We start from the raw sequence: 26,659 nt of genomic DNA on the forward strand, positions 1-26,659 counted from the left end.
AAGTCTTTCTGACTCCAATAATATCTATTGTGACACACATCAAAAATTATTTCAGACATCTAAAACTGAATCACTAGACATAAAAATTGCTATCAAAATTTCATTATTAAAACAACATATTTATAGATAGATGCTTCCTAGTATTTAAGTTAATATGGAATAATATGACAAAAGGGTACCATAAGTTTTGTGATTCAGACTGTATTTCATATGACTTTCCAAATTAATAACCATTATGTAGCTCAAGCTCATCAATACCTGCCTTACCTGTGTGACTTTTGTTGATATTCTCTCTGATACTCACCATAAGGGGTCCACCCAAAATGTTGGAAGTCTTTTTTCCTTTCTTTTGACCTTGTGATAGTTTTTGCAAAATTTTTTTAAGTTGTTATCTTTAAAAAGGATCTTAATTTTTCTCAGAATGATAGCTTTGGAACTAGAAGATACCTGAGAGTTTAACCCTTGTAGAATTTCCTCTTTAACATCTCCAACTGATCATCTAGTCTCTACTTGAAGACCATAGTGAGAAGTACTGTAACTTCTCAAGATAACCTATTCCATTTTTAGACAGTTATAACCATAATAAAGTTTTTCTGATTATCAATATCCTTATGACCCCTTCTGTGATACCGCATACTTTATTAATGTCCTTTCTCAAATGTGGGACCCAGAAACAAAAATGAGGCTCTCAAGTTTGACTATGGAAGAAAATGGTGGAACACTTTTCTCTTCCCTGGGAACCTAAAACTTCTCTTAGTTAAGTCCAATATAGAATGTTTTTTTTTGTGCTACCATTGTTAAACTTGTAAACTAAAATAGCAATTTAGTCACTTCTTTTCCATTCAATTTTTCAACTTTATGCTTATAATTCTTAAATTTCATTTACCACATTGAGCTCAATGTTCTATTTTGTCAAGATCTTTTTGGATTCCATTGTTATCATTTTGTTATTCTTCTCAACTTTGTATCATCATAAAAATGGATTAGGACACAATATTCCTTTATCTAAGACACTGATAAAATGTTAAGCAGCCAGAGACAACTACATTACAGTGACATTATTACACTGAAGACCTTTGTTAAAGCTAAAGTCAAGCCAGCAATGGCCAGATTCTAAAAGTAGTACTGAATCCAATTGTTATATTATTGGCTAAGCCCACATCCTACTGGTTGGTTTTTCCCCCCTCAAATAAGTATAGAATAGAATAGAATTTTTAAAAAAATCAAATATTCTACTAAAATACAGATAAACTACATCTATACTATTCTACTGATCTACTATTTAAGAAATTGTTGCTACAAAAATTAATGTTAGCTCTTTGTGATCACCACATTTCTTCTCTACTTCATTATTTCCTTAAAAATGCATTCTAGAATTTTACCAGGAATTGAAGTCAAACTCAAGTCTTGATGACTTCAGGCAATTCCTTCCTTCCTGCTCTACTACTCTGTGTGTGTGTGTGTGTGTGTGTGTGTGTAAATGAGGATAACATTTGTTCTTTTCCAAGACTGGAACCTTTTCAATTCTCCATTTTCTTTTAAATGTCATTAATAGTGTCTCAGTAGTTACATATGTCACTTTTTTAATATCTGAAGTTATTATTCATCTGGGTCTGGTGTCCTGGATTAATTAAAGCCAGTTAAAAAAGTTCTCTTACTATCTCTACTAACTCCCTGTAGTCACTGTTGTAATATCTATTTCAGTCTAAATGTCATTCTTTGCCCATCTTCTCTAAAGCAAACTTGTCATTTCCCTATTTAACTTCCTATTAATAAGACAACTAATAATTTTTTTCAAGTGGCTAACCATGTTTTCCCTTGAAAATTATATATCCATGTCATCTGATCATTGTTCAACTAGGAAGCATATTATTACTCTTACAGATATGTAAATTCCTTTCATGTTCTGGATGGCAGGTATGTAGATGAGATATGTACTAAATATATTTTCCTTATTTCCTTTTTTTCTCTTTTATTAATAAGTTTAGTGACTGATTCAGTCTTCTCTTTACGCTAACTTCTGTTTCATTCTAAAGGATTTTAACGTATATACAAATGTGATATATATACTGATGTTCTCTCAAATATATATTTGTATAGTATATGAAATATACTACATATAAAATATACTAATATTCCTAGTTTCTCAATTTACTCGATTCCCATGAACTATTCTCTTCATCCTATCTCAGTTACTACAAATAGGGATTTTGATCTTCCCATAACACAAATGCATGATCCAAAACACTTCCATGTTACAGAATTCCAAAATTTCTTTATCTGATCATAATCTATTATATTTTCATTTCTTCCTATGTTATATTCCCCCTAAATCTATTCTTTATTCTTATTATGACTTCCTTAACACACCCATATCCTGGCTATCCTTTCATCCCTTCCAATATCAATCTCCTGATAATCTAATTCAATTCTATCCTATCCTCCATTCTCAATTTTTTTTCCGATTATAATGCTTTGCTCAACTCCAATCCTGGATTACCATATGCCTCCTATTCACATATTGCTAAATATAATTGGAAGAAATCACTAATCTGTGTAGCACAATTTATGCTAGTTAATTGTAACTGGCTTCTAACTGCAACAAGGTGTATCCTATTGAACAAATCTTTCCCCCCTCCCACTCCCACCCTTTTTCAGCTAAGAACTTCATCTCATGTTACCCCAAGGTCATCAACTCCCTTTTCCCTTCTTCCTAATCTCACATCAAAATGACAGTATCACATATGATTTCCTCCTTTGTTTGAGTCAGATAACATGGAATTTGTCAAGGCAAAGTCCCCTTCTCTAGCAGGTTGTCTTCTCTGCTATCTACAAACATATCCAAGTCCACCCCAGCCTTACAGAATCCTCACTTGATCCTATTATGGCCAAATTATCATGCTACAACTCTCCCCACTCTTTTAAACTAACAAACTTGAAAAAGTCAGCACTTATTGCCTCCTCTGAAGCTCTCAATCTCCTCTAGACTTTCTGCACTGTGGCTTCCAGCCACATCAATTGAAACTGCCTTTTCCAAAGTTACCAATGATATCTTAACTGCCAAATCAAATGACTTCTCAATCATCAAACTCTTCAACCTGCTTAAAGCAATTTCTATGGAGAAGAGAACAGTCTCTCAACCACCTAACAGAACAACAAACCAGTTCAGCTAAAGCAGTAAGGCACTCTGAGAGAGAAAAGAAGTACTATGTGTCAGGAAATTCACATCACTTATATTATCTCAACCAGACTCCAAAAGAAAGATATCCAAGATCCTGAACCTAAAGGCTTTCAAATTAATAATGACCCCTTAAGACAACAGGAAAAAATAATGATGAATGTTGGAGGTGATGTGGGAAAACTGAGACACTGATGCATTGTTGGTGGAGTATTGAACGAATGCAACCATTCTGGAGAGCAATCTGGAATTATGTCCAAAAAGTTATCAAACTGTGCATACCCTTTGATCCAGCAGTGCTACTACTGGGCTTATATTCCAAAGAGATACTAAAGAAAGGAAAGGGACCTGTATGTACCAAAATATTTGTAGCAACCCTGTTTGTAGTGGCTAGAAACTGGAAAATGAATGGATGCCCATCAATTGGAGAATGGTTGGGTAAATTGTGGTATATGAATGTTATGGAATATTATTTTTCTATAAGAAATAACCAGCAGGAAGAATACAGAGAGCCTTAGAAAGACTTACATGAACTGATGTTGAGTGAAATGAGCAAAAGAGATTATACACTTCAACAACAATACTGTATGAGGATGTATTCTGATGGAAGTGGATATCTTTGGCAAAGAGAAAATCTAATTCAGTTCCAATTGATCAATGATGGACAGAATAACTACACCCACAGAAGGAACACTGGGAAATTAGTGTGAACTGTTTGCATTTTTGTTTTTCTTCCCAGGTTATTTTACCTTCTGAATCTAATTCTTCTTATACAACAAGAGATCTACGGTTCTGCACACATATATTGTATCTAGGATATATTATAACATATTTAACATGTATAATAAGACTGCCTGTCACCTAGGGGAGGGGGTAGAGGGAGGAAAGGGAAAAGTTGGAACAGAAGAGAATACAAGGGATAATGTTGTAAAAAATTACTCATACATATGTTCTGTCAATAAAAAGTTATAATAATAAAAAAATAGTGAGGAATGACAAGAAAGATGATTTCATAAAAACTTGGAAAAGACTTACATGAACTGATGGAAAGTGAAATGAACAGAAGTAGAACATTATACTAGGAGAATAGAACTAGGAGTAACAGCAATACTGCAGGATGAACTGTGAATGACTGTTTTCAGCAATACAATGATCCAAGATAATCCCAAAAGACTCATGATGGAAATATACTATGTACCTCCAGAGAAAGATCTAACGTTTGAATATGGACTGAAGCATACTATTTTTTACTTTCCTCCTTTCATTCTTATTTTTTTGTGTTCTAGTCTTCTTGTAAAAAAAAATGACTAACATGGAAATGTCTGACATAATTACACATGTATAATATATATTAGATTCCTTATCCTTAAAGGGAAGGGAAGGAAAAAGGGAGCGAAGAAAGAATAGAATTTGGAACTCAAAACTTAAAAAAAAAGTGTTAAAAATTGTGTTTTAATATATAATTGAGGAAAAAATAAAATATCATTTAAAAAACAAAATATATGCATTACCATTCTATTTTGCCACTTCATTCCATGGACCTTTTCCTTCTGACTTAACACCTGAACCTAGGTTTTGTAAGGTCCGTTAGAACATGAGTTCTTTGAAAGCAGGGACTGTCTTTATTTCTATTTATATCCTCAGCATTTATCTCAGCAGTTTGTTTGTAGTAAGCATTTAGCAAATGTATTTTCATTCATTCATTCATTCATTCATTCATTCATCTATTTTTATCATCTTGACACTTTGGCCTTTTTTTCTTTCTTCCTCAATTTTGTGACATTGTTTTTTTTTTTTTTTTTTAAGTTTTCCTGTCTAAACGTTTTCGTTTCTTATGTTGCCTTTTCATCTATTTCATGTCCACTAATCAAGGATGACCCCCAAACTCTTTTACTTTTCTTTTACACTATCTTACTTGTGATCTCATCAACTCTCAAGTGTCCATTAGATTATCATCTCTATACTGATGCCACTTTATCCAGGCCTAATCTATTTCCTGAGCTAATCTCACATATCACCAACTGCCTTTTTTGACATCTCTAAATGGATGTCCAATAGAACGCAGTTGTTGAAAACAGAATACATTTTTCTTTCTGAGATGTTTTCATCTTCCCTATTGCTCTCAAAGATACCACTTTTGTTTTCAGTCATCAAGATTCATAATCTTTGCTTTATTCTTGACGCTTTACTTTCACTATCTCCACATATCCAATCACTTGTCAAACCTTGTAATTTCTTTTTCTATAACATTTTGTGTGTACACAAAAACCATTCTCCATTTGAACAGTCACTACATTGGTTCAATCCTTTTTCATATCTATCTCAGACTATTTTAACAGTCTTTAAATTAGGCTTTCTGGCTCAAGTCTCTCCTTATTCCAATCCATCCTCTACTAAATGATTTCTGCAAAACATAGATATGACTTTATCATCTCACTATCCAATAAATTACAATAGCTCCCTAATACTTCTAATTACAAATAGAAATTCCTCCATATGGTCTTGAATGTTCTCTTTCCCAACTTTTCTCTTTTTAGAAAACCTGACTTTTTAATTATGAAGAAATAATTTGTTCTTTTAATCCCATTGTTTTCTTCTCTCCTCTTCAAGACTGCCTTCCACTTTAATATGCTTGTATTCTCCATTTATTTCTCTCTCACATATCTTTGGAGAGGCTTAGCACTAAAGATTCAAGTTTTTCTATTCTGCTAATTATTCTAGCTTTTCAGGCCATCAATTCTGGCATTTAACTTCTCTCAATATTATGATTTCTCTCTTGATGATTGTGGAATCTTCTGCTACAATTCTATGGAATCCTGAAAATTTACAGGGTTCTGTGTTTCATCAGCAAGTTCTTTCATCTTGCAAGAGTTAGTTGGAGAGATTTGTAATCTTTTGGATGCATTTATACTCCTCTTCTCTACCAACATTTACCTCCCTTTGTGCTAGATTTTTAATTGGATCTTCTTCCTTTTGAAATATGTGGCAGAATTAGCTTTTTTGTCCCCCCTTATATTTCCCTATCACTCACTTGTCTCTGAAGTAAGGTATTCCCTAAAGGCTCAACAGCACTGTTGTTTTAGGTTCCTCCCACCCCCAAAAATTTATTTTTTCACTGACCTCAGTCTCTGGCCCAGGTAAGCTTTGGGAATTGGAATGGCCTTAGCTGCATTTCAGACTTTTTAATTTTAGGCCCATACAGTATAACACCCAGGCATTTCCCTCAATTTCCTTCAATTCTTTAGTTCTCTGATTTGGTTTAATCAGCATTTGTTGCTTTTTCTAGGATTTGAGGAGGGTGCTGTGGGGATTCCAGGCAAAGTCACCTTGGGGTTCCCTAATCTAAGTGCTACTTCAGGTAAAAGGAAGTTTGATTTTCCTTCTTCACATGAGTAAGCGTGTAGATGTCTGTTGCATTTTGTAATTGTTCATTGAGGGAAGGAGATAGGCAGGTGCTTTGATGGATATTCTGGAGTAAAAAGGAAATCCTTGGGTGGGTCCTAAAGCACAAACTAGTAAGCTACTTTTGTGCCAAAGCACAGAAACATGTGAGGCAGAAATACTAAGTGAGCATATTATGGATAAGTGCTCTCCACTGTTAATTCATTGGGCTTCTTGTTTTCTTGTCCTGAAAATTCAGCTAATTACTCTTCCTAAAGTTCATAATTCTTATTTTTTCTCATTTTTTAGAATTACTAGCTCTTCATCTTGCTAGCCTTATAACCTAGAGAAAATATTATTTCTTATGAGTCAAAGCAATTGATTTTAAAGACGGAATACACAGAGATAACTTAAGATCTCTCAGAAGTATATGACAAATCAAGAAACCTAGATACCAAATGGTAACAAGGAAACTGCTCAGAACTTTTAAGTAAAGAACAAAGCATTGATCAAATCCATGCATCATTCCCAAGAAAAAAGCCCATGCTTCAAACTATTTGTTGTTAAATAAAAAAAAAAAAATTATATGCAGCATGGAGAAAACCTTCAGAATATGAAGGAAAGGCAATTTAAACAACACAATTATTTTGCAGTCACAAGAAAATAAAAAGAATAAAACGCCATATTTAGTTGCAATCACAAATAATATATATTACAAAGATGCTCCTACTATTTATCAGTGACTTTCAACATGGAAAGCATTTAAGGCACTCCTAAAAAAGTTGAACAGAAGTGAATACATTATTTGACTTGCAAACACTCCAAATAAGCAGGTAAATAATGAACAATTTGTTGAGGAAAAAAACAGATTTTCTCATGCTTCTAAGTCTACAATTTTAAGAAAAAGACTGACCAATGGGTCAAAAGAAAAAGGTCAAAGGACCATCTAGGGGAAAAAAGGATCTAAGGAGCTGAAGATTTAAACAGCAACTTAATCAGGAGAAGCAAAACAGGAAGAGTTAGTGTACTTTTTATGGATTGTGTGGGATTAACTGAGTAAAGACACTATCATGGGAATACAGCCTTCAACTATACTTTAATTGTGACTTAAAACTTTATAACAACCAGCATTATAGCCAAAAGTTGCAGATGTTTTTAACCACCTCTTAATTAGCATTTTAAGTACTTTTTAAAAAGGATGATTAAGGTTTTGAATTCTCTTATCTGAGGATATCTGCTTATATTACAGATCTCTAGGCAAATTTAAATTAAAAGCTTATTATTATTGATTTGTATTCTTTTATTTCTGGGTTAGATCTCCCCAAATGGAAACTGATTGGAATGTAAGTCAGGACTCCTCCAAACAATGGGAGAAAAGGTCAGATTGGGTGGGGGTTCTGCATTCAAGGTATTTAATCTTGTATTTTGCAGTTTTACTTTGCACTCACTTCTTTATTGACAAACACCATGTCATATGGGAGATGCCATTTGTTCTGAGACTATAATAAAGCTCTTTTTTTTTTTTTTTTTTTGCTTTCTTATTCTTAAAAGTCTCTGATTGCTTTTGTGGTCCTTACTGTCCCACACATGGATTAAACCCTTCATCTCTATAAATGAGACAACATATTTGTGGGAGAGAATAAGAGAAAGAGAAATTAAAGACTGATACAGTTGATGTACATTTACAAAATCAGATGAATAAGAAAAGGATAAGAATTCCTTTAGTCTCTCAAAGAGTGGGAACTATAGAAGAATAGTATAAATACACAGAACTGGGAGAAAGGAGAAAAGGGAGGTGAAGGACAGTAGCATAAAATAGGAAAGGAAAAGGGTCTTACCAAGAACAATGGCATGGAAGAGGAAGTGGGCCTTTGTAGGTAGAGATGGAGAGCTTCATCCAAGGAGAAACTGCATCAGCTTAAAAAAAAAAAAAAGAGCAGTCTCTCCCAGAAAAAGAATTCCATCCTAAAAGAAGGGCATTCTAAGGGCAACCAACACCTAGAATTGAAGTAAACTGAGATCTTTTGGAAGTATCGAATCCCTTTCTGGAGAGCTCCCAAATCCTGGGAAAAGCCTGCAAACTTCCAATTAAGTGGTCTCATTCAGTTGAAGATCTGGCCAGAGATATGGTTGCAATCTCTATTGAGTTGAAGATTAGTTCCATACCATTCCCAGTAGGTCAAACTCCTAAGATAAGTGATCTCTTTTCTATTACAGATCTAAGCCAGGGCATTGTCAACAATTGAGGCAATCTCATTCAATTTTGAATGAAAGCCAAGCTTCAACGGCTAATAAAAGACAACTCTAAACCCCCAAATCTATGTAGAAGTCCTAAACAGGATTTTCTCTTCTTGGCAAAACTGCCTGCCAGGACTTTTGCCCACTGTGAAGAATATTCTCTTCTCAGTGTTAACCTTTGCTATCTCCCTAACAGGACCTTTTGACTAAGAAGTCTGTTTTCCTAACAGGCTGGCTTCTCAGTGCCAATACATTTTTTTTTGTCATACAGATTTCAGGTTTGCGAATTCTTTTGAATTGGACCTGCCCCAACCAGAGGGGATTCCTCACCCCAATTCTTAAACCTCTTCAATACCACTAACCTCATCAGAATGGCAGTAAGAACATAGAATTAAGAGATGATAGCATGGTAAGGGCTAGAAGTAGTATCTCTTTAAGGTCTGGGTCAGAGTGATTTCTACCATATTAATATACATAATAGAAGAAATAGATTATCTACTGGACAATACTTCTTTAATGAAGAAATATTCTAAAGATTGAAAGACAGCTTAAAGTCGAAAGACAACAGAAAATCTGAAGGGGAGAGTAAGATCTACAAAGACATAAGAGAAATGAAACAGAAGGGGAAGTTAAAGCTTTATCCACTAAACTGAAAGACAAAGGGAATGAAGAAACAAGTATAATTTGCTAATTAGAGAACAGAATTCAAAATAGGAAGGGAAGTAAAGAAAAGAACAAAGGAAAAGAAAAGTTCTTAGCAATAGCACAATTAAGAGCAATTATTTAAAATAAGAAGTCAGAATAAAAAAAATGAAGACTTTTAAGCACTAGTTTGAGTTGAGGAAAAACAAAGGTTGAGAGAGGAAAAATAGGTAAAGATAAGAGAAATTTAAAATTTTAATTCAAAGAATGTAGAATAAAGCAGGTAAACTGGAGGAAGGTAGAAAAAAAAAGCCTGAGTGAATAAACAAGCATATAATTAAAAGCATATATTTTCCTGTAGTCCTTCCAATAACTGCCATTTCTCTTTTTTGTCATCTTTATCAATCTGATGGGTTTTTATATATACTGCTTTTCTATCCACTTTATTGAAATGATTTTGTATTACTTTTCTGTTGCTCTGGGAGTTTTCTAAGGAAACTCTCATGGTGTACCCAGTATCCCTATTCCCAGGGATAATTTTGTCAGTTCTTGATCACAGTTTATATCTTAAATTTCCTTCTTTTGTTTTAATGAATCTGCTGATGCAGCTCTTGGAACTTAGGTTGTTTTTCAAATGAGAACTATACAATCTGTCCCAGAGCACACACATGAAACCTCTCCAGGTAAAGTAATTCTACCAAAACTTGAATCCTGATAGCACAGCCTTTAAAAATTCTGGGTCATGTCCATGTCATGATGAGGCAAAAGAGCCTCAAGGCCATAAGTGAAGCAGTTATGGTGTATTGTTATCTATCAGAGTTAATTGCATTTGTGTTTCACATTTCATTAGATTACAAGCACTTTTGAAGGTCAAGATGAATGGCACCAGGTGGAGATTTTTCAAAAAGTCTATGAGATAGAGAGTCAGACCCAAGACCTAAGTTTTAGGAAGTCCCGAGATGCCATTCTCAGAGGGCTGTAGGGCACAAAAGGTCAGACCCTAGGCCTAAGTTTCAGGAAGTTATGTGATTCACAGAAAGTAGATAGCATTGCTGACCACTGGTCATGGTGTTACTTCCTTTTCAGTCTATCCAATGAAACCAAGTCTTTTGCTATTTAACCAATTCATCACTTCCACCTCACTGCCACACACCATGCTGAGAGATGGGAGCTGAAAGGCTCCGAGTCTGTTCAGCTGGTATGTTTGGACCTCTCCTTGCAAGGACCAAATAAATGCTTCCTATTTGTATCTGAAGTTGCCTCAAAATAGTCAATTTGGGTAAAGGGGTCTAGCACCTTATCTCACACAAAGATCATGTCTTATTTAAGCTTTGAACTCTCTCAAATGCCAAGAACAGTGATCTATATCCAGTAGCTGCTTAACAAATGTTTCCTGAATAGTTTTATCTTGGGTTCAATTCCTTAATAACCATCTTTGCTTAATCCTTCTCAGTCTGAAGATCATTCTTCCAGGTATAAAAAACATCTTCCAGGTATAAAAAACAAACACGTAAAATGGAATTGAATAGTTCTGCCTCTTTGCATGCTTCCTTCAACCTGATTCTCAACCCTTTTCTGATCTTTGCTAAGTAATACAAATACAAATGGCTTTTTGTTGTCATCCATTGCTAGTTTGGTCTCATTTTCAACTTCAGTACTCTGTTTTCAATTTAAAGCTTTCTTGATTTGTACAATAAATAAATATTTTTATTCATCTTTATGACATTCATTAGGGAAACTAGGTGTCATCATGGATAGAGCGCCAGGCTTTGAGTTCAAATCCATCTTCCCGTACTTGCGACCCTACACAAATCACAGGTTTCTCATCAGTAAAATGAGCTAGAAAAGGAAATGGCAAACCACTATGGTGTATCTATCTGTCAAGAAAACCCTAAATGAGGTCAGGAAGAGCTGGATATAATTAAATAACAAAATGACATACATTCTATTTCCTACTAATAAGCCATGCATATATTCTTAAGTTGAGCTCCAGAAATTCAGATTCTGTTCTCAGACATCTTAGTTCACTTACCAAATCTGCCTCTTTTCTCAAGTTCAATTAGCAGCAATGATGAAAATACTACTTATATCGCCCTAATGTCTTCAGTTTCTTGTTCAGTATTTCATAATACCCAGAAATATTTCTAGGAGCTTTGTAATGAGATCATTTATATTGATTGCTTCTGGTCATGGGGTTTTACTACAATAAAAACAACAATAATAACTAACATTTATTATAGTTCTTTAAGTATATATAATATTTTATCTTTGTTCTCACTTATCTCCATTGGTTATCCTGCCATAACTCTTCCTCTTTTGTGGCTAAACTCCTTGAGAAAGCCATCTCACAAGAGAGAAATTTCCATTCCTTTTCAATATCTTCTAAACTCTCAACAATCTGTCTGCTCACTTCAAAATTGCCAATGATGACTTAATTGCCAAATCTAATATCCTTTTCTTAATCTTTATTCTTTTTGAACTTTCTGTAGCCTGTGAAATATTGATCACTCTCTTTTAGTTCATAAGCTTTTCTCTAGATTTTTGTGTCCCTATTCAATCCTGGTTTTTCCTTCTAATTAACCATTCCTTTTTAGTTTCCTTTGCTGGATTTTTGTTCAGTTAACCATCAGGTTTACTGGCTAGATTTCTTTCTTAAGCACCAAGCCAGAAACCAAAATCAGTCTGATTCTCGATGACCAGCAATGGGTCCTAGGTCAAGTTCCATTTAATCTTTTGAGTCTTAATTGACTCAAACTGAATGTAAATAGCAATCACTTCAACTTTGGTCAGAAACCCTGAGGGTCTTCCCCTCCCAGGTTTACTTATTTAGAATTTTTTTGAGTAGGTGAAAGAGAATACTCTTTGCCTCAATAGCTACCTAGCTTTAATCACTGAATGGGTGCAGACTCAAACTGAGACCTGTTGAAACCCTTAGATTAAAAAAGTCAAGTCTCCCATTTCATCCAGGGCCATCTCCAGCCATCTTGATCTACATCTTGCCATTAGACTCAGTTTGCTCTGGAGGGGAAAGTCAGGCAGGTGACCCTACAGAATGAAGGACAAACAACAAGTCAAGACACTGTAGGTGTCCCTTAAAAATCTTACTTGGAATTTCTTATCTTTTTTCTCCAGAGTATTTCACTGGATAGCCTCTTCCCTAATGGCACCTAAGGTTCATGATCAATCCTTAGAACATGAAAAATATTCAAATCTGCCTCATATTTCTGGGGGGGTTCAATAGTCCTTCTTCCCCTCTGATTTTGCCACATTCCTTTAAAAGGTTAAAGCTCAAACTGAATTTTATGTACTAGTTATTACTTAGGTTAGCTAGGTGGTACAGTGGATAGAAAGTGAGCCAGGCTTGGAGTCAAGTAGGATCATCTTTCTGAGTTCAAATCTGGCCTCAGACACTAGCTGAGTGACTCTGAGCAAATCATTTAATCCGGTTTGCCTCAGTTTCTTCATCTGTAAAATGAACTGAAGAAGGAAATGGCAAACTATTATCTTTACCTAGAAAATCCCAAATAGGATTAAAAAGAGTCAAACTTGACTAAAAATGATTAAACAAAAACATTATTAGAAATATAATGTAATTAATTATAGAAATATAAAAAGGTACACTCTCACAGATTCCTGACATGCACATCCTAACCATAAAGGATCTAGGTGGTAAAATGATAAAGAATTGGACTTGAAGTCATGAAGATCTGAGTTAGATTCAGTCTCAGATACTTATTAGCTTGATGAACCTTGAACAAATCATTTAACCTCATTTTCACTCTGTTCATCTGTAAAATGGGGAAAACAGCAACTATCTCCCACTTATTGTGAGGACAAAATGAGAAATCTATAAAGTATTCTGCAAACCTTAAAGTGCTATGCAAATGTTATTATCGTTACTAGTCCAGTGTTCTGTATATCTTCTTTCCTTAGTAAGGTAATGTAAAAACTTAGAAAGGTTTTCTCAATTTCAAGTCTACATAAAATTGCTAAATGTCTAATTTAATTCCCATTTCAAGTCTTAAAACAGAGAACAGCTGCTTAATATCATCATATCTTCATATATAGAACTAAAGTAACTATAGTCTTCTTGACATGGAGATATTCTGAATAATATCTGTGGGGAAATGTTATATTTGGATATGCCCCAATTATGAAGTGATTTTTTTGGATCCGGGAAATCTGAAAACAGATTCTGGCTCATTTCTATGTCATATTCCTACTATCCTGCAATTCCTCCTACTATAACAACATCTTAAATTATCCTCAATTTATTATGATCTTTAGCCTATTACAAATATGCACCAGAATGACTCTATAATGTTTTCAAATCATTATTTTACATTTTTATAGTTTAAAAATCTTTTTTGCATTAGTTTCACATTGCTGATTTCTTTACATCTATTTGGCTCCTTATATAAAAAAGGGAAACAAATATAAAAATAATTATTTATCAACCATAATATATGAAAACTAGAAATATGCAATATTCCCAAAGAAAAGAGGATTAAAGTTTTCTTTTCTTAAAATAAATTATTGTTTAACCTTAATGTCAGACTTGAGTAAATAATCAGACAGATGATGAAAGTTAACATTTGGTTACAGAAGCATTTCCTTAAAACAATCTTGTTCATCTGTCTTCATGTAGTTTTGGATTACCCTCATCTAAACCAGATGCTCTATTACATTCCTTTCTATTTATAGGTCAATCTATTTCTAAGACAATCATTTTAAAAATTACATATCTATTACTGAAACAGAATGGATTTTAATATGAAATATATCAATACAGGTAAGTCTCACTTTTAAATGTTAATACATTCTTTTTACTGTCCAAGGTACATAAATATCTATACCTGTTTCAAGCTTTGGTACCTTCTAATTGTTGTGCTTTTTTCAAGTGGAACTTAACTATTACTATTATAATGTTAATTAAACCCAAAATGAGAAACACAGGGGATTGCAATGAACCACACAGATGAAAAAATATCTTGAACTCTATTTTTATTTGATTTTTAACAAATATAGCTTAAACTTACCAAATATTTAAGTGCTTACTATGTGCAAGGTAGTGGATTAAGTAATGGTATTTCACATTCTATTTTGTGATGCTATTTTAAAAAAAAATTTAAAGAGAAAACTGAACCAGAATACTTAGTTTCTTGAGATTTAGAAATTTTTTTCTTTGTATTCTGTGATATTTTTTAAAATATTAGGAAATAATTGGAAAAACACATAACAATTAACTCTACTTCATCAATATGAATATGTGATTAGTGACACTTCAAATGTCAATTAAAAGCAATGGTTATTTAATAACAATTTAAGAAACTTAAACAAAACATTGAAATTCTACCACTACTAAAGACATCTAGATAGTTACAAAGTACAAAGATCAATGTGCCAAGCATTCATGTTGGATCATGAGGATACAAAACAAAAATGAAACTGACTTTGCCTTCTAAGGAACTTGTTTTATTAGTTAAAATAACATGCACATATAAAAATAAATACAAATTTATGTAGAAGATGATGTTTGACCTGAGTTTTGAATCAAAGTCTTCACCAAAACAGAAGTAAGGACATAAGGGGTTCAGCCAGGGCAAAGGCTCAGAGATAGGAGATGAGTATTGTATACAAGGAATATTTGCAAGAAGTCTAGTTTGACTAACAACAAGTACATTAAGTGAAGAAAGATATATTTTAAGTATAGTTGAGAAAAGCTTTAAATGATAAATAAGAGTTTGTATTTGATATTAGAATAGGAAACCACTAATATAGCCTTCCCCAATTAGCTACCAGATTTCAGGAAGAAATGAAGGAAAAAGGCAGCATGGTAAGATATAATGAATAATAATTACAGACATTAATTCCTTTCAACAAGTATTTATTATCCCCTAAAAAGCAAAAGCTGTTTCATCTTTTTCTTTATATCCCGTGCTTGGCACAAAGTAGGTGCTTAATAAATGCTTTTTGATTTATTGATAAAAGAACTACTTAATGTTACAAAATATACAAAGATGAATATGAATATGACAGTCTTTATCTTTATGGAGCTGAGAATTTAAATCTCTCAAATTCTCAGTGAATGAGGAAATGAGAAACCAGACTGTAGCAAAAAGAAAAAAATGAATGTAACAATTGTTTACATTAAGACTACTAAAAAGGGAGAAAGAATTAAAAGTAGAGCATCCTTGCTCTAATACCATTATCTTTAAAAAAAAGATTGTGAAAGGTCAAAATACTAAGCTAAGTTCAATACCATGAAACTTAACAGAGATAAATATAATTTTAAACTTGAGTTCACAAGCTCAATTTCCTAAATATAATAAAGGAATGGTAAGGTAGAAAGTAGTTCATCTAAAAAGGATATGGGAGTCATAGTAGCTTGCAAAATCAGTATGTCTAGATTTCAAGTAATATGAAGAAAGCATGTTAAAGCCAAAAAAGCTAAAGACCTTATTTCTATATGAAGAGAGGCCCAGTGTCCAGGTCGATGAGAAGTAGGCCAGAATGCCCTGAGAGTATGTGTTCAGTTCTGGGCAATATATTTTAAGACGATACTGATAAAACTCAAAAGGGCAATCATAATGACAAAAAATCTCAAGATCATGCAAAAAAAGATTAGCTGAAGGAACTAGAATGAAAAATTTTGGAAGGAATATATTACCTTTTTAGGCATATGCTAGAGTAGGACCTCACTAAGATCCCTTTCAACTATCAAAAAAAAAAAAAAAATTTGGTGCTATTGTGAATAGCTATTTTCATATATTTGAAGGGCTGTCATGGGAGGAAGGGAAGAATTAGGAGAAACTGATAGACATTTCAAAAAGACTCTGAATCCTATCCTGCATTAGGATATTGTTCCTTTATTCATGAACCTGCAATGGCTTTGCAATAATATCAAGTGCATAAATGCCTTAACCAAATATTTAAGGCTCTCTATAGACTGGCCATAATTCAACTTGAAAAATTTTATTTCCCCAAATCCTCAATAAGAACCCTATATTTTAGCTCATTATCTATTATCTCATTATCCATCAAAACTAATAATGCTAATTATTGAATACAATCTTAAACTTTGATCATTTTTGCCTCTTTCATTTGAAGGCCTTTCATTCTCCATTCTGAATATCCAAATCATACCTTCTCGAAAATAAATTTTATGGCTCATCCAGTACACAATCTTTTTAATTCAGCCTTGAAATTTTATGTTACTTGTTTCACGTCTGTGTCTTATTTCCCCAATTAAACAGTAAATTTGTGGAAGACAGGGATAGTTTTTTTTTTATAGTTCTTATGTTCTACTCTCAGTATCTGAAATACTTAAGAAATATTTTAAGTTGCTCAAATATATGAACATTTTATACTTAAAAAATCAAAATTCACTAAAAATATTTATGTGCACATAGAAAAGTAAACTATTCTAGAAATAAAAGTTATGAAATTTAAATAATTTTAAGCATTAAATTAATACATACCCTCTCTGAAACAAATCAACATTGTAGAACTTGTGTAGCTCCACAGAGAATTCTACCATTGCTTGGACTTCAGTCATTTTTAATTTTATACATAGAAGATAAAGCTAGAAATAGCACTAGGTGATAAAGAAAAAAAAGTAATGAGAAATGGGATAGAAAATAAGCTTTAAAACATCTTGTTTTCAAATATTTGTTACATAAAAGAAATATGATCAATAGTTATAAAATACACATATATTTTATAGTTATAAAAATATATATATGTAAATAATATATATATTATATAGTTATAAAAAAGAGCACTGAGTCTTGAGCTCAATTTAACCAAATGCCACCAGAAAATCATTTCTTTGAGTGCTCTTAAATATTGTAAAAATACAAAAATATTTTCCCTAATCTCAAATAACCAGACATAGCACATCATTAATAAACGTTCAAAACAGAGTCTGTATTCTAATATTAGCATCCTTAAGAATTTTAATTTACATTTTATTAGAACAAACTACCCATTAACCCTTTTTCAACTCTGTAGTGTATACAAACAGATCCCAGGATTACCAGAAGAGAGATTCTTTTCATCTCCACAAATTTATAAACAATTTACTTCTAAAGGGCAGAAAATTTTTAACTGATAATTTTAAAGACAAAATTAATTTTAAAAATTAAAAGCAGGAGAAAATAAAATCCCAAAAGTCATTTTTAATATAAACTATGTTCAAGAGAAATATTTCATTCTTACCTCTTCTGATCAAAATTTCATCCTAATATGTGAAATAGTAAATCTTTTCCTTCCAGTTATTTACTCTTGTTAAAAGAATATTCTTTTCCTATAAAAAGAAGAGAGATTACAAATAGTGATGACATAAAAAAACTGCTTTAAAGAAGAATTATATTATTTGTATTTGTATATATTGTATTTATGTGGTCTCTAAAACTTGAGACAAAATTTGGATAGAAAAGCATTATCAGCTACCATAACTCTGCAAAGTAGGGCACAAGACCTGTTAGCTTCAAGGACCATCTCAGCTGAATTCAGGCTTATCATCAAGATTAAAATTTTTAACTATACCACCTCTCAATCACCACTTACTAAAATGAAGAGAAGGCTGGCAAGCTGTACTGCTGGGGGTGGGGGTGAAGATCAGGAGAAGGATTCATTTTGAGAAAAATCTTCATCTAGACACCTTGAAATATTAAAGTATCTTTACTAAAGGTCCACTTCCTTATATTTCAAGGAATATTATTAGGCAAGGATTTTCTCTGATGTACTCAATTTGGAAATCCCTACCCCTCCCTATCCCTATCCCCCTCCCAAAACAAGAGAAAGTTGACTCATCTTTAAAATGAAAAAATGAATTCTTTCATTTCATTTCCCATCATTTTACATGAACCACTCAAAGAACAGGTTAACATGAGATGCATATTTGTGTTTCTAACTTCCAGTTTTATATCGTTGTTAGGCATTTTAGAATATTTTGCTAAAAACAAGTTGCCTGAGAACATCTAATACCTAATGGTTAGAATCAAATTTCAAATATTATTTCTAGACAGAAATTATCTTTACTCCTTAAACAACTTCAGAAATTAGAAATGTTAGAATAGAAAGGTCTGATTAAATTTTCATCTCAGAAAAATCTTGTCTCCATCAGGTCCTCTATCTTAAAAGCCCAGCTTTATCAATAATAAATATATCTATGTAGAGTTTTAAAGTTTTCAAACTGACATACATTATATCACATGATTCTCACTGAAGCTTTATAAGGTATATAAATTAATTTATTATTACACTCATTTTATAAATATGGATCTGAGGCTCCTAAGTTAAATGATTTGCCCAGATTCACAAAATAAACAAATACTTGAAATTTGAACTCAGATCTCTCTCTACACCAGTAATCTAGTGTTCTTTCCACTATACCATGTTATTTGAGCTATAGGGAGCCAAAGGATGTCTGAGGAAAGGAACCGTGAGCAAGAAATCTTTCATTTTCTGTACTCAGAAGCCTAATTGCTTCAATGAAGAATCAAAGGACTCTTTGGGAAGAAAATGTACAGAAGCAAAGAACATGTTAATTCTGTAACATGAACACTTTCAAATTCCTATTTGGAAGTAGCGCAAGACACTAATCTACCTCCAGTTGTACTAATTTTCCAAATCTGGTAATCTATTTGGAGGAGCAAATGACATGTCTATACTAATTTTTCCAAAAAGCATCATTTTTATTCTAAGTACTCTACTTTCTCCCCAGGTCCACTGAAATCTATTTACCCATTACATGGTCCATTACCTTGTGCCCTTTGGAATTCTCATTCTACCATCAACAAATTCTAAATATGCTTAAGGTTTCCAACTAGCATTTCATAAGATGGTAAAGTGGATGTAAAGCTGGACCTAGAGGTCAGGAAGATTTAAATTTAAATTCAGCCTCAGACATTTACTATGGTGTGAGACTGAGCAAAGTCACATTTTAATCTCTGGCTCAGTTTCTTCAACTGTTAAATGAAAATAATAACAGTACTTTCCAGCTACTCTACTACTTTGAAGATCAGAAAGCAGGCACATAGTAGGTGCTATATAAATGCTTCTTCCCCTTCCCTCACCAGTGTGCCAGGTGCATTGCTTCAGTGGTGAGGTTACAAATACAAAAGTCAATCAGTTGCCACTCTAAAGGAGCTTACATTCTACACAGTGGGGAGTGAGGGAGAAAGAAGGGAGGACACCAAATGTTCACACAAAAATAAATACAAAACAATTGAGGATGTAGAAGGGATGAAATTCCTTGAAGAAGGTGTCATTTTTAGGTGAGCCTTGTAAGAACATAGGGAATTCCAAGATGGTGAGGAGAGAGCATTCTAGTCAAAAGGAACAACCTTCACATAGGTGTGGAGAAGGAAAATAAAATGACACATTTGGGGAACAGCCAAGTAGGCCATTTGGGCTGTTGCATAGAGTGCAGGGAGAAGAATAATTTTTAAAATGCCTAGCAAGATAGGAGCTAGATTGTAAAGGGCTTTAAAAGCCAAATATGGGAGTACTTTCTTTCATAATGTATTTCTACACTTTGAAAAGGATTTTACTATATGGACGATGGTCTTGTTCTATATTTCATTCTTTGCCAGCATCCTTGGAGATTTACAAATAATGCTGACAATCTGATAGTCTGACCACAAAAATCCTGATTTCCTCGATTCCAACAAATTCATTGTCCATTCCATTTCAGTCACGTATTAATGGAGTTCACATTCTCTTAAACTCTATTTCTTAGCTAGAACTTTGGAGTTCTATCTTCTGAATACAAACTCCAAAACTTGTAACTCTTGGTTGAAGAGACACCTCACTCTTTTAGCTATTTTTCAATAAATGCTACTTCTCTGGCTTATCTTTTTCCAGATTTCTTAACAAGGGTATTATGTTTATTAAGGTCTGTCATCAAATTTCTAGTCTATTTTTTTCTTGAAAATGTTATTCATCTGGTGGGTTCACCTACCACTTCTATAAAGATGCCCTTCTTTATTTCAGTTCCTAGTTTTTTTGATCTCCAAATCTTTATTTCAGTTCCTACTTTTTTTGATCTCCAAATTTGTATTTTCAACTCAATGTCTAAAACTGTAGCTATTATTTTTCTTTCCAAATCTGTTCCTTCTTTTGCCTTTGAAATTTCTGTATGTGGTTATCTTTTATCTGGTCTTCCAATCTTGTAATTTCGAACCTTCCCTCTATCATAAAGCTCATACAGTTACTAGGTCCCATTGATCTCATATCCACAAGGTCTCTCTAGAGACCATTGTAATCCCTCTATTACAAACTTTTATTAGCAGACACCACAAGAATTGCCAAGGACTCCTATCAGTCCTGTAGCCTCCAAGCCAGTATGAACATACTGTTGGCAGAATAATCTAAACACAGATTTGATTTTACATATTTTTCAAAAATTGTTATTGATTTGCTATCACCTCCTTAGAAAAGTTCAAAATCCTTGTTCTGTTTGCTTGAAGCATTCTATTTTCAGTTGTTATCTCATATTCAACTTCCAACTCTGGACAATTTTAAGCTCACCAAAAACATATTACGCTTTCACATCACATGCCTTTTGCTCAAATATGTCTTATGTCTGAATAGCCTCTCTCAGATCATTCAAATGCATTTTCCCTTAGGAACACTTCTCTGAATTGTTCTAAATTAGTTAACAACTTTACTTTTCAAAGCTCGGATAGCATTTTTTAGAATGAATATTTATTTTTCTTGCTCCCCATTATTTAATATTTTATTTTTCCCCGATTACAGGTAAAACAATTTTTGACATTTGTTTTTAAAATTTTGAGTTCCAGATCCTCTCCCTTCCCACCCCTTTCCCCCTTGGAAAGGCACAAATGATGTCATGCAAAACATTTCCCACAAAACTAAAACTGTAAAAGAAAACAAAGAAGCCCAACCCACACCTCTTTAAAAAATATCGCAAGAAAAAATATGCTTCAATTTGTATTTAGATTCAATCAGTTCTTTCTCTAGGTATGGATAGTATTTTTTTTCAACATAAGTTCTTCAGAGTTGTCTTATAACGTTGTATTGCAGGAAATAGGCAAGCCATTCACAACTGACCAATTTACAATATTGCTATTACTTTGTCCTTAGTACAATTCACTTTCCATGACCTCATGGAAGTCTTTCCAGGCTTTTCTGAGAGCAAACTCCTCATTTCTTATAGCACAACAGTATTCCATTATAATCATATACCACAATTTGTTCAGCCAATCCCCATTTAATAGGCAATTTCCAATTCTTTGCCCTGAGAAAAGAGCTGTTATAGTTTCATATATATAGGTCCTAATCCTGTTTTTAAAAATCTCTTTTGAGATACATTCTCAGTAGTGGTATTGCTAGGTCAAAGGGTATACAGGTTTTATAACTCTTTTGGGTTTTTTAACTCACAGTCCCAAATTGCTCTACAGAATAGTTGAATAAGTTTGCAATTCCACCAATGTATTAATGTTTCATTTTCCCCTACATTCCCTCCAACATTTGTCATTTTCCTTTTCTGGTCTATTAGCCAATCAAATAGATATAAAGTAGTACTTCAGAATTGTTTTAATTTGAATTTCTCCAATCAAAAGTAGGATACTCTCCTAATTTACCCTTCCTTCTCTCAGCCTTCCCCCTTCACCTACCCCTTTCTCTTCCTACTGTCCTACAGGGTAAGATAGATTTCAATAGCCTCTTAGCATTTTGTGTTATAACTCAATTGATATAAGTAGCATGCAATACTGTTTTATTACAGTTATATATGTTAGTGTTGTCTCTCTCTCTCTCCTTGACTGGAAGGCTCTAGGTGGTAAAAAACTATATTTCTTCCAGAAGAAGAGTGATATATATGTATGTATGTATGTGTGTGTGTGTGTGTGTGTGTGTGTATTCTCATCTACAAAAAGGGTACCTTGCTTTCTACCTCAACAGAACTGTTGGAATAAGAAAAATGAAATGACATAAAAGTTTTTGAAAAGTTAAAAGCATTAAAATGTAAAGTGGCATTAGTATTATCAGTAAAGATACATCTTACTTTAAGTAATTTAGCATTCCTATATTTCCTAAATATATTCCTATATTTTCCTAAAGCATTATATTTCAGTCAATATTTTAAATATTTATGATTACTAATAAATTTCAAGGAATATTATGGTGGATCTTTTTGTAAAATGAAGACTTTCAGAAGCAAAACCTACCGATAATTTTTTGGGAAAAGGAAGTAAATTTGAAATTTCACATATTATATACTTATGAGGTAGCTAGATGGTACAGTGGATAGAGCACCACCCCTGAAGTCAGGAGGACGTGAGTTCAAATGTAGCCTCAGACACTTAACACTTACTAGCTGTGTGACCCAGAGCAAGTCACTTAACCCCAATTGCCTCAGGCCCCACCAAAAATAGAACATACCATGTACTACTTTGCGTAAAGCAATACAATTGTAATACATTTTTACAACTAGAAAGAATGTTCCTAAAGCCTACTAATAATTTTTTTTGGTGTTTCTTATACTATATGAAAATAACTTCAATTCATGCCTTCCCTCTACCCTCACTCCCAAATGATTTCAAGCTTCTCATATTACTTAAATAGTTTAAAAATAATTAATTTTTAAATTGTTTAATTGGAATATGGTAAGACATGTCAATTAACACTTTACATATCAAAGTGAAACCCTGACTTTCCTGACAGCATGAACACTGACACTATGGCATTGTCCATCTGATTCTGTCACAAGTCTCAGAGTTAATTTTAATCAAATGGATGCAGTTCTGCTAACCACAGATTTTGCAAACCTGAAGTCATTTAACTAGTATCTGAGCCTCTCAAACACAATGCTTAAGAGGAGGGGAATAAGTCTGGCATTTGCAACTTTACCTCTATACATCCAATGCTAAGAAAGAACAAATTGATTTCCAATATCCTGTTTTTTCCTATTCAATCGCCAAGGTTTCCAATTCTTCCTTTCTAAAGTAAATTATACTTATAGTAAGGGAAGCAAAATTATGACCAAAAAGAGAGTGAAAGGAGAGAAGAAAAACTGACATTCAGGTTTCTTTTAATAAAAAATAACAATTCCAATTTAATTCTTATCCTCCAGTAAGTCCTATTCTGACTTTCATCATATTGGGAAACTGATGCTGAATTCTCAAAATCTTTACCAGGACAGTGGGAAGTTTACAAGATTTTATGCAAACTAGAAAAGTCCCGTGTACAGTCCTAGTGACAGATTGAGTCTGTTGCAGAGGCCCAACAGAGAAAGGTTCATCATTAGTTCACAGGCCAATAGATTTTTAAAGTCCATATTTTTAGCAAACCATCAAACAATGAAAAATTCAGAATGCCACTCTGAATTCAGTCCTTTTATAACTTAATAATGAAGGGAATATAGTAGCAAAAAAGCAGGGAAGAAAATAAGACTTTTTAGACTGTTTATAACCATTACCTTAATTATAGGTACTGTAAATTACATCTTTGACCAATGATTAAAAATTTGAGGCACCACTTGGAATAAGATAAACATATTATTGATCATCTCATGAAGAAAAAAAACCAGAAGATAAATGCAAATTTCAGCTAAGTGAAAGTGTATCACACAAACTTTCACTTGTTTCTCTCACCATGAAATGCATAAAATATAAGCAAAAAGCGATTACAAAGATGGTTACAGCATGAACATATTACAGAAAATGAAAAAGTTGAGAAATTCCACCAATAACATGACTAGAACATCAGAGATAACACGTACTATGATATTTAATGACTTTAACACAGAAGTTAAGCATAAGGGAAGACAATGAAAAATGTATTAGGAAATATGGCTAAAGTTTGGAAAAATAAGATTAAAATCATAAGCTACTCAGAAACCTCATATTGATGTATCATGAATATAAGATTCATTGATTCTATGAGATAAAGTATGAAAAATAAAAGCTAGAGATACTAGCTATATCTTGATAGAAATGATTATTGGTATAAAAATCACATCTGAATCAGTTGTTCTCTTACATTCTGTTCATCTAAAAAAGTCAATACCAAATTAAAGGAATAAGGATGGGAAGGCACTGAAAATACTAACAATAGTTTTAACCTGATCTATTCAAATAAGACAATGCTGCTAAAAAAAAAAAATGATAAATGGGAAAAGATAAGCTGAATTTGATTACGACCATTACTTATAGTTTATTTGTATGAAACAGACTGTTCACAACAAGGAGGCCAAAAGGGTCCATAAATGCCTCACCTAGCAAGTACTTTAACTATTGTGATGCTGTGAGAAATAGAAGTCAAAATAACAGGGGTTTAGAATCTTGTTTGTAAAATCTTTAGAAGGATGACAGTGGAATATTATAAGCAGTCATGTCTTATAATGCAGCTAAAACAAAAAGTTTACAGAAAACTCAATGAGAGAACCAATACATATCCCAAGAGTTAAATGAAATTCTCAGTCCAAAAAATAAACAGAAAATAGAAGAGATTAATGTATGTTTAATGTTTTGTTTTCATTACCAATAGAAAAAAAAGTACATTTGAACCTTAACTCAATTAAGGATGGGCAACTTTCTTAACCTCTTTGGATCTAAATTTCCAGAAGTATAAATTGAGAGTCTTGGACTCAATGGAGCTTTAAAGTCCCTTCCAGCTTTAAATCTATGATCTTACCATAAGATGAAGAAAAAGTAGTTAAATAGTACATACTGAGAAATTATGTTCAAAATATTAAAGAATCATTTTCTAAAATATCTTAGTTAAGACTAAAATTTTTAAAAATTGACAACTTAATATCTAAGATGACAGCTAAAAAACCATCAATAGTTATCTACTCATGTACTTACTTTCAAATTTGTACATAGCATGAGAATCATCTATAGTTATACTAAAACGATTTTACTAAACAAATTGTATTAAAAAGCATTTAACTCAGAAGATATGTAGCTTTAAAGAATCTCTTTCAATAAGGAAATTTCCATGTATATATTATTCAAATGAGATTCCTTGAGCAATGTACATAAACTATGCCCAAAGGACAATCAAACTGTGTATACCTTTTGAATTTAGCAATAATTCTACTATAAGATCTGTATCCCAAAGAGATTATAAAAAAGGGAAATTATATTTATAGCAACACTTTGTGATGGCAAAGAAACAGAAATTGAAGTGATAGCCATCAATTGGAGAATGATTGAACAAGTTGTGATAGAATATAATCTTATGCTATAAGAAATGATGAGTAGGCAGATTTCAGAAAAACCTTGAAACATTTATATGAACTGACGCCAAATACAGTGAGCAGAATCAGGAAAACATTGTACAGTAACACTGTGGAATGATTAACTATGAATAACTTAGCTCTTCTCAGAAATACAATGATCCCAAGGCACTTTCAAAAGATTCACACTGAAAAAACCTATCCACCTCCAGAGTAAGAACAGATGTAGTAGTCTAAATGTAGATGAAGCATACCATTTTTACTTTCCTGTGTAAGTGTGTGTATGTGTGTGTTTTCCTTTTGGAATGTTTCTTCTCTCATAATATGATTGATATGGAAATGTTTTATATAATTGTACATATATAAACTATATCAAACAGCTTACCTTTTTAAGAAAGGGCAAGGGGAAGGATGGAGAAAATTTGGAACTAGAAATTTTTTTTTTTAATGAATGTTAAAAATTGTCTTCAAATGTAATTGGAAAAATTTTTTTTTTCAAAAATTACAAACTTTTATTATAAAGAAACATAACCATGGATTAACTTTTAATTAAACAACTTTGATTCTAAACATCAAATACAAAACAGGAAGATGTATGCTCAACAACTAACATTTTCATGAAGGATAGCTGTTTAAGCATATCTCCTAAAAATGGTGAGGTTCACCATATTCCAATTAGTGAATAATAATATTGACTGTAACTAACCCTTAAATATCACAGGGACTCCTCACTGATTATTAAAGAGATATGCCTAAACAGCTAAATAATGTCTCATATCCAGACTGCGATACATTTAGATACAGTCCATAGATTTTTTTCGACTTCAGAACCCCTGTAACAATTCCTGTAACAAGAATTACTGTTAACAGTGAGCTGGGTTTAGAATTGTGTAGGAGAAATGGAGTATGTTGGAGAGCCTCTGGCAAAAGGTCACTACACTTTTAATTATGTTAGGCTATTTTACTAGAACAAAGACCCGTTAAAAAGTATAAAAAGAAAAAAAGTT

At 32.8% G+C, this 26,659-nt stretch overlaps 1 protein-coding gene across 5 annotated transcripts in view; it reads right to left on the minus strand.

Annotated features, from left to right (window-relative positions):
• Positions 1-26,659, minus strand: part of FAM135A (family with sequence similarity 135 member A) — a 116,467-nt gene that overhangs the window by 76,554 nt on the left and 13,254 nt on the right. For 4 of the 5 annotated variants that reach the window (XM_031964670.1, XM_031964666.1, XM_031964669.1 and 1 more), the window contains exons 2-3: positions 17,660-17,747; positions 16,921-17,036 (exon numbers count right to left, since the gene is read on the minus strand). In XM_031964670.1, coding sequence (XP_031820530.1) covers positions 16,921-16,997 — 77 coding nt within the window. In that variant the 5' untranslated portion in view covers positions 16,998-17,036; positions 17,660-17,747. Of the gene's footprint in view, positions 1-11,471; positions 11,640-16,920; positions 17,039-17,659; positions 17,748-26,659 lie in introns of those variants that run through there. The other variant, XM_031964667.1, reaches the window with a different exon arrangement.

The sequence above is a fragment of the Sarcophilus harrisii genome, chromosome 4, assembly GCF_902635505.1.
Source record: "Sarcophilus harrisii chromosome 4, mSarHar1.11, whole genome shotgun sequence".
Taxonomy (NCBI): domain Eukaryota; kingdom Metazoa; phylum Chordata; class Mammalia; order Dasyuromorphia; family Dasyuridae; genus Sarcophilus; species Sarcophilus harrisii.